The following is a 9,405-nucleotide window of genomic DNA, read 5'->3' on the forward strand; positions in this document are numbered from 1 at the left end:
ATGTCTACCTTAGGCTAGTGTCAATTTGTTAGCAAAATTAAAAGAAATCAATAAAAGAATGCATGTTTAATACATTGCATTTTAAAGTGCAGCTCCACTTATCAATATTACTTGATAGCTGGCAGCTGTATGTGTGTGCTATGAAAACACTGTACTGTCTGCTATGCTTTTGTGTGTATGTGTGGTGGTGTTTCTATGTGCGTGTGTGTGTGTGTGTGTGTGTGTGTGTGTGTGTGTGTGTGTGTGTGTGTGTGTGTGTGTGTGTCCTCATGGCCTTGCCCATTAAGCTGTGCTGAGGCCAGCACTTCCTTTATGCTTGCTGAAAGTCCCAGGGATTTTGGCTGAACAAAAACCTCTCCCAGGGAGTGAAAAGGCCTTGAATGCCTGCTAATGCCGTCCCGACCTCTGGACTCTTACAGGCTGCTGCGTACATGTCCATATGGTCCAACATGAGCATGAACCGTTTGTGTAAATACTGTACATTGAAATAATAACAGAGAACAGGACTCTTAAATCAAATAACCACCATCTTTAGACATCTTGGCCTTAAACATTTTGACTTGTTAATGGTTGAAATGAAAAGCTTGACTTTGATGTTGCAGAGATTACAAAAATGAACATGAACATGAACTTACATAGACATTAGAATTAGAATGATTGTTTCTTTCTTTTTGACAGAATATAAAGACCAAGGACAAAAATGCAGAGAATATCTATTAAAAACTAACAATATTGCCTATAAAAAAATATATATATATATATATTAGCCCCATTGCTGAATGCTTGTTTGGTTCAAAACAATAAATGAATGAAAATGAAAGCTGCAATAATAATAATATTAATAAACTTTATTTTCTTGGTGGGAACTTCAAGAAATGTTTGGTTGGTTTTGATTGGGAGCAAATGTATCTGGGATTCTGTGGTGGCTCAGGTGGACAAGTGTTCCACTCTCAGTCTGCTCGACTATGAAGCCTGTTATGGTTTACGCAGCACTATCAAGGTCAACCTTGATAGCTGAAGGAAGCATGTCTGTGTTAAGTTGGTTTTCTGATCCAGCCTTATTGCAACAAAATAACGTTTTGGCCACAAGCAATTTCTCTAAATGCATCCATTGATGTAGAGCTTCACACCTGCCTGCAGACATTTTACTACACCTGCAACTCGTTGCTAGAAATAAATTGATAGATACTACAGGGGAACAGCTGCCAGACATTGTGGCTGGACATACGGCTGTCTCTTTACAAATGTGCACTTATAAAATAGGCATTTAGACTACACAAGTGCCCTTTTAGTGTGACATCAGTCGTCCCATTAGGGCTTAGACATACAGATAGTTTTGCAACCTGGAAATATTTAGGTAAAAAAGTCACAATCGGCATGTTTAAGAAAAAACGCCTGCTTCTTCATACATTGATTGAGTCTATGTCTGCGTCAAGACTCTGTTACTGAAGCTGATTCAGGTTAACAGTGAATCTGATCACCTCATGACTCTGGTGAAACACATTCATTTGTACAGTAGGTCCTCTAGTGGCCAAACTCTGTCATCACTTAAAACGTTTCTTTTGGATTTTGTTCTTCCTAATTGTTCAGTCTCAGTTTCACATCTGCAACCTGAAAATATCAAACCAATAATACATTTTATTTTTATAATAAAGACATCATAAATTGTTGACATAATAATCACTGAACTTGACAGACTGACTTACACTCCAGTGTGTAGTTTTCAACATTTTATTCATCAAACAACTCAAATTCCACCATGCATGGGAGGAGGATTTTTTCAAAAAATCTTATTAATTTACTCTCCATTTAAAAAGTGATTTTGATTCCATACCGCAAGCCTATAAAAGATAGTGATAGATAGAATGAAGAGTTTGATGCACTAATAAGCAGATGACTGGGAAGCATTCTGTCATCCCTGACTCCTATTCCTCACATCCTATCATTGCTTTGGTAATATTTTGAGGCACAGGGGCGATTTTGCTCAAAGCCAGCATCATGGGGCTTTCATAGTTGTAATACTGCGAGCCCTTAAACAAATGAATTCCTTCTGCACTGCACCGAGCTGCATCGATGTCGGACAAGGGCATGGGCACAACCTGGGTCTCGGCCCTGGGTGTGGCGGTAAGGTCAACGGCGCGCATTGTCTGTCCTGTTGGAAGAAACGTTTGTAAAGATGTTTGCACATAACACAAAGCTTATACTAGGCCTATTTTTATTTTCATCAAACTTTTTCTGCCTAGCCATATTTCGAGTTTTGTTAATATTCAAAACAAGTTCAACCCAAAAATTGAGGAAAAAGCACTCCGTAATCTTACCTTGGATTACATGAACTGTATGTTCATTGGGACAGACAAAAGCAGCGTCCACATGTCCTTCAATGCCTAGCTCCTCCTTCAGGGTTTTAGGGTAGCCTTCAATCAGGGTGTAGTGAGCAGCTGTTTTATAGATGTAAACCTGATCACCCTACAGGTGTTTGGCAGAAGAAGAGGTATTTAACTTCAACACAGATAGATAGATGGGTTGCAGTTTTTCAAGATTTTTTACTGGTTACTTCAAGGTCTACCTTAATCAAGTAGATTTTGTTAGTGTAGAAAAAAACAGCATCCACTCCGCTGGTCACCTCCTTCCACGCCTTGGTGATTGGAAAGGCGTGAAGTCCGTCACGATGGGTGTCCAGACGCATGTAGATGGGGCCTGAGCAGATTGAACTGAAGTCTTAATGAAAGTTTTACAGCAAGCAAAATAATTATCAAAGGAAAAGGAATATTTTGACATATTGGGAGATACACTTTTTCACGTTTGTACCGAAATGAGAGCACCGTAACTGTTTATACTCCCGTGTGGTGGTCGCGACACTAGTTGCAGTCTTGTCCTGAACAGAGGTGGCGCTAATGAGGAAAGGCTATCGACTTTGCTATTTCTACGGACTAGAACAAGAAGAAAAAGGTAAACAACAGCAGAACTGGCAGCAGCATTGACGTCAATGCTTTAATCTGATTCGATGACCTACTTCATCGGATCAAGCCTTTCATTCACCCTAAAAGAACTTATCTTAACCCAGTAAGTTTACAAGAGAGACTTGCAGTCACTCTGAGAGTCCTGGTATCCGGTTACCCTCGAGCTCATTCAGGCTTCCTGTTTCGCTTTGTCGTGCGGCGCTGAAAAAATTAAAGTGATGTGCGATCTCTGGTCGCACGCTATAAATCTGGGTGTGCCAGCGAGATCTACGTCATTTTGACATCACATTGGCCCCCCCGCCACCTCGGCTGCGGCTAGCATACCACACGTTTAACACTCTCATATATTTGCATTAAGGATATGTTTTAGCCAACAGCTGATTATCTTAGCTTAGCATAAAGACTGGAAGCAGTTGGAAACAGCTACCTTTGCCAAAGAAAAAATATGACTTGTGTTTGTTTGACATGTTTAGCAGCAAGACAATGAATATTGTATTTCCTAAAAAGTTGAGCTATTCCTTTAAATGCTACTTATTTAGTTTTTTACTTTACCTGCAAATATATAACTTTTGCCTGCATCATCAGTGGCGATGGCATCTATTTTGGCCTCACTGCATTTCCGGACTTTATAATGACCTCCATGACCTGCCATCAAATACAGAAAAATACATGTTTACCTAAAACACTGTAGATCCGTTTCAATTTCTTGTGCAAAATAATTTGAACCAAATGGACTGTTCTTTTCTGGATGAACTCACCAAAGTTGGGGCACGTCATGAAGTACCTGCGGGCGTCCTTGGGGTAGTCACCACTCACCTCTCCGGATACCGGGTGGAACCTGGTGAAGTTGTGTCCATGGAAACAGTAGTAGTGCTCCAGCCAGCGTGTAGCAGAGGTGCAGACAGGCAGGTGGGACCATGTCTTGGTCTTCACTGTCTTTGTGCTAACATCATAAACGTGCACATCATTTCCTGTGGGGGTAAATTGTTAGTTTGAGTTACCAATTAGCAGCACCATGTGCTCATTTATTTACGGTAGCCTAATTATATACCAAATAGTTTGACACTAATGTATATCCATAACCTGCAACATGGATTAATATGCTTAAATTCTATATTTGCTAGACTACCTGTTAAGCATGTTGCATTAGTGCAATTCAGATAAGTTACATCTAACTAACGTGCCAACATACCCTTGAAGAACAGAACTGAGTCAGCTATGCATTCTCCTTTGGGACACTCCACAGCAGCATCCAGATGAGTGGGGATCCCTGGGAAGTCCTCCTGGATCTCTTTTGGATACCCGTCCTCCAGGGTATGGTTGTAATAGCTGAACATTTTGTCATCCTGGAGAGATTACATCAGAAAAAAGTTTAGGTAGCTCTGAATCTGAATTTTTTAACAGAATCACATTACAAATTAAACTGAAATCTGTGGATCATACCTGGAAGAAATAGATGTGATCGTGATCGTCCGGGTTCTCTGGGTTGTGCATGCGGAAGGCAGCATCAACATGGCCGATGTTATGCAAGTCATCAAGCTCCTTGAAGGACTCATTGGAGGGCTGAGCTGGACCACGGTAACCCGTCCACAAGTGGCTACCTGAAGGGAAAACATCTGTTTCGTTACACTGCCATAAGTATATAGGCCTCTTCCATTTGGGAAAATACATACAATGGAGCTCAAATAAACCCATTAGAAAATAAAGTCCATTGATCTTTATAAAAAAAAAAAAAAAATTCCACACCTTTGAAGAATAACATGTTTCCTTTCTCGTCAGGAGTAATGGCATCAAACTCAATACCTGCACACCGGTCTGGAAGAGCAGCAGCTAAACGTGGAGATAATAACTGTTGTTATCAATAGTGCAACTGAAATAAGGGAAAATACAGAAAATGTGAATCATCAGACAGAACAGCTTGTTTAACAGACCTGAACCCTAGAACCTGGTCTGTTTAACATTATGTAAGATCAGACAGGCTTATCATGACAGATGTGTCATGTGTGTGTGTGTGTGTGTGTGTGTGTGTGTGTGTGTGTGTGTGTGTGTGTGTGTGTGTGCGTGCGTGCGTGCGTGCGTGCGTGTGTTCAAAGTGCAGCTGTGGCCACAAGGTGAATGACGTGCGCGAGCGACGTGCTCTTGAGGTGAAGGGTCAGAGAGCAAATTAGTAATTAGCAGCTCTAGCAATGAGTTATTTTATTTCAAAGGGGCAAACAGCCGAAGTATATTTATGCTATATGCAATAAAACTGCAAAGCGTTTGTCAAGATACTTCTACGCGACAGCAAGTGGGCTTTCAAACTGAAATAAGGAGTGGATTAACCATGGTGTTTCAATCAGCAAGAGAGGAATAACAGAAAACCTGAATGGATTTGACCAACTTTCTTGGCGATGAGGATGGTCAGGCACAGGGAGAAGGCTACTGACGTATAGACTATAAGGTAAGACACAAAGTTTTTGTTTTGACAACTTATTAGGCCTATACTTTCAAATGAACGCTAACGTGTTCATAGCAATCAACTGTCAAATCGGTGCCGATCGGGTCTGTGTCACCCGGGTGCGGGTCAGGTTCGTGTCCGACATTTCTCGGTTCTGCGCGGGTCCGGGTCCGGTTCGGTTTATATATTTCTTTTTGCGTCCGTGCATGCATTTTTAAACCCGTGAAAACATCTTCAAACAAGTGAGAAAAGCAAGGTATGATTTTAATGTTTATTAAAACAGTGATTCAAAAAGTGTGTCTGAAAAGTTTTCAGATAGGCCTACATTAATTTAAATTATCATGATCTAAAAAAAAGTTTATTTTCTATAAAAGGCTTCCTAGTTGAACAAATAATATTTTAATTTTTAAATAGGCCTAGTGCATACATTACTTTCTAATCTAACAAACCTGAAGGCACCTTGGAATCTGCAAATATGTTTAAAATATGGCTGATATCTTTCTAATACATTTCTCGTGTTGTTCTTTTCACATAAGACTATAGTGTAAAAAATCGACTAGGCTACATTACATGATTTATGATGTAGGCTGTGAATGAAGCAGTCCTTCAATGATAAAACAGTGAGAGTGGTAACAACCCACCGTTTACTGCTGCATCTTGTGGCTGCCTGTGGATGATAAAAAAGATCCTTATTTTTCCACCACGTTACATTTCATTTCCAAAAAATCCTTTTGTCATGATGATAGGGGGGGGGGGGATCACACCACCAAGGTAATATGATAACTTTGCACTCTTGTATTTGTTCAATCGATCCAACTGGTGAACTTTGTAAATGAGCAAAACGAAATGAATAAACAGTGACTTGGAAAAGTCACTGTTAGGAAAAGTAGGAATGATCCAAATCAGTTACAGAGGCTGGACAAAATTACGGGAACACCATACAGGTTAATGTAAACCAATGCAACAACAAAACATCAAATACAAACTCAAAAGTTGACCTGACAAGCAGGAACCATTTACAGGGTTATTGTTTTAGTTTGCTTTTTTTTTTTTTATTAAATAAAGCTATATATATATATATATATATATGTGTGTGTGTATATATATATATAAAGACACACACAGAGCTCTTTTTTTTAAGGATTGGAAAAGCTCTTGAAACATGCACATGATGTCAGCAGTGAAGGATCTTGAGATCAGGATTAGTACTAGCACATCCTGACCTGAATGACAAATTGTGTGTGTTAATTCATTTAACGATAGATAAAGAGTTCATTAATACTCACACAGGTGCTCCATTAGTGAGGGCTAGTGCTAAGCACAGGAACAGAGTTTTGGTGAAAAGCTCCATGCTGTGCGGTCCTGATGAGGTCCTCTGATGTGGAACCTGGGGAGGAGAGCTGTGGCTGTGCAGGAGCTGAACCTGCACTTTTATAGTGAAATGTGTGTGTGGGTTGACAAGTTAGGTAACTGTGTGCATGTGTGTCAATGTTTGCATACGCAGGGTGGTGGAGTTTTGGTTGTTGCAAAACATGGCTTTGGCATGATCATTTACTATCAGCATTACAATTTACTCATTTCATCATATCTTTATTTTCTAAAAAAGTCAGTATTATGCGCAGCGCAGGCTATGGTCTATACTAGCTATATCTGCCTTGAAGCACAATATCTATCTTTAATAAAGCTGATTTATTGCTTGAGATTTATTGCTTAAGATACTTGGAGAGTTACGTAAAAGGTGAAGCTTTACTTGGCATTTGAAGTGGATTTCAAATGAAATTATTGATCAGTTTGCTTAACATGTTACCATATCTTAACTGTGTTTGATGAATAGACCATGTTTTTCAAAAGAGGATCATGACGCTCCCCTTGTTTCCTTTTGTGTTTGGTGACAAACTTTACAGGAAATACAGAGGTTTTTGGGTAAACATGGTCACTAGAGAAATACCCAAAAGCCATAGTAACCAGTCTTTGAGGTTCGGTGTGGTTGGGCTGCAGCCCCAGGAATAACCAAAATCATGCAAATTAGATTTAAATCAAAGTTTAATTATTTTTAGTCAGAGAGATTGATAGTACACAAATCGTATATCCCCTCATAAGCTTAAGCCAACTACAGTATTGCATCTGCTGATTACACTGAGTTTTCTCCAGTGTCCAACATAACAGGCCAGTAGAGCAGGATTTTAAAGGCCCATTGTATATTTTTACTGGCCCAGAAAGAAAGAGGGAAAAAAACACTTTTCCACATTTATTAATCAAATATAAATTGTAATGATTCATCCAAACAACAAACAAAAAACCTATTCTGCCTCTGCAGATGAGTTCAGTCAATTAAGTTGGATTTGCACTCTAATAATTGATAGTTTTTATAAAGTAATGCTTGTTTTAATTTACGTTGAAAGGCCAGAGTGAGGCAATAGTTTCACTGTGTCAAGGCCATGACACTGCTGCCTTCACTCACTCTGTAAACTTCCCATGTTGATTATTGTCATCATTAATCAATATTGTGTAATTTGGTTAAAAAAAGAGCAATCATGGATAACTTTTGTGATATGGTTTTGGTATATGTTATTTTTCCTAAACTATGCAACATAACTAATTTGCCACAATGAAGAGGAGAAGACAGGTTTGAGTTGCTGCAGCCGCTACTAAAGGTCCAAAGAATGTGTGGACTCTTTGTTGCGGGTGCCGGTGGTCGTATGTTGACGTTAGGGAACTCCATTTCTAACCTAACGTTAGCATCAAATTACAAAGAACTGACTTGTTACTTTGATTGGCACAAACAATATGACTGGCCAATCAACTTGCCTGACATGCTGTTTTACTGGCCCCAGGCCATCGGGCCATTGCTTAGGTCGAAACCTGCTCTCATTTCTCTTGATTATTATTTTTCAATAAAAGGTTTTCACAAAATGTAATTGATAATCCTTTAAGCACTCAGCATAATGGTATACCATGCTTTAATGTAAAATAATACAAAATAACACTCAAGGGTAATTTAAAAGCAAGCACTTTTATCCACTACTTCTATTGTTTGCACTGAATATATTTGGCGAAAAGAGTTCCTCCTAGTCTGCTACAATTGCCTTACATCTACTGATTTATCATGAGGAAGAAAGCAAAAAGTACCATCACCAATTGAAATCTCATCAAACGTGGTCTCGTAAAATTAAAGCAGGTAGAAGTTAGAGGCTGTATATTATACTCAAAGAAACTTGCATTATAAATTCCCAAAGATATGATATATATTGCCTGTTATTACAGATTTCTCTCTCTTTATCTTTATCATTCTCTGCGGTTCACTTGTAGCGGTAGATCTTGATGCAATGATTCATGCTGTCTGACACGACCATGTGGCCATCAGGGAGCAGCGCGAGGCCCCTTGGGCTACTTAGGCTGTCGTTCACAAGAGGCCAGCCAACACCTTTAGATGGGTAGAAAAGAACACGGTGGTGCTGCTTGCCCCAGTCTACCACCAGGACATCCCCATCGTTGTCAATACAGAGACCCCAAGGGCAGGTTAGAACAGGCCCCAAGCCAGAGCACACCCCTAGGATTCGGATAGTGTTCCAGCCAGGCTCCAGGACCCGGATGCATGGGACGCGTCCAGTCTCATTACCTCGTTCCGATACTGCTATTAGCCCAGTAGTGAGACAGGCTGCCACCAGGTAGGGTCTGTGGTACCCAGTCACCACTGTGCGCTCCAATCTGGCGCCAGTTTTGGGGTCCAGCTTGAGGGAAGTTAAGGTGCCACGCTTGATGTCAGCGACCAAGAACTCATCTTGACGAGTAACAGTCACCCCTCTGGGAGCATCAAGCTCTTCGTTGGTGGAACCAATCAATGTGCCTCCAAATGTTTGCAGGAGGCGTCCATGACGGCTGAACACCAACACAGCTCGTTCAGCAGCACAGGTCAGGGCAATGAGGCCCTTTGAGTTCACAGCCACATCAAAGTAGTTGCAGATGCGGGAAGACCTTTCTGATCCTGAAGGAGATACCTGCTGTACA

The 9,405-nt window shown here is 40.3% G+C and overlaps 1 protein-coding gene across 2 annotated transcripts; it reads right to left on the minus strand.

The window, feature by feature from the left end:
• Nucleotides 1-1,717: 1,717 nt before the first annotated feature.
• On the minus strand, nucleotides 1,718-6,890 carry hpxb (hemopexin b). 2 transcript variants are annotated; one of them, XM_031291906.2, is made up of 10 exons: nucleotides 6,684-6,890; nucleotides 6,039-6,064; nucleotides 4,707-4,790; nucleotides 4,404-4,561; nucleotides 4,153-4,306; nucleotides 3,719-3,931; nucleotides 3,513-3,605; nucleotides 2,567-2,697; nucleotides 2,319-2,466; nucleotides 1,718-2,152 (listed from the first exon to the last, which is right to left on the minus strand). In XM_031291906.2, exons 1-10 carry the CDS (start codon nucleotides 6,746-6,748, stop codon nucleotides 1,926-1,928), a joined length of 1,299 nt encoding a protein of 432 aa, XP_031147766.1. In that variant the 5' UTR covers nucleotides 6,749-6,890; the 3' UTR covers nucleotides 1,718-1,925. The 2 variants fall into 2 exon arrangements, with proteins under 2 accessions (XP_031147766.1, XP_031147767.1); XM_031291907.2 differs by lacking the exon at nucleotides 6,039-6,064 and having other exon boundaries at nucleotides 6,684-6,811.
• Between the last annotated feature and the right edge of the window lie 2,515 nt (nucleotides 6,891-9,405).

Source organism: Sander lucioperca, chromosome 24 (genome assembly GCF_008315115.2).
Source record: "Sander lucioperca isolate FBNREF2018 chromosome 24, SLUC_FBN_1.2, whole genome shotgun sequence".
Lineage (NCBI taxonomy): Eukaryota > Metazoa > Chordata > Actinopteri > Perciformes > Percidae > Sander > Sander lucioperca.

Coding starts and splice junctions, on each gene's coding strand:
- hpxb (XM_031291906.2), bottom strand. CDS start 6,748: ATGGAGCTTTTCACCAAAACTCTGTTCCTGTGCTTAGCACTAGCCCTC. Junction 6,065..6,683: donor CTCACTAATGGAGCACCTGT/GTGAGTATTAAT, acceptor TATCATCCACAG/GCAGCCACAAGATGCAGCAG. Junction 3,606..3,718: donor CATGACGTGCCCCAACTTTG/GTGAGTTCATCC, acceptor ATTTGATGGCAG/GTCATGGAGGTCATTATAAA.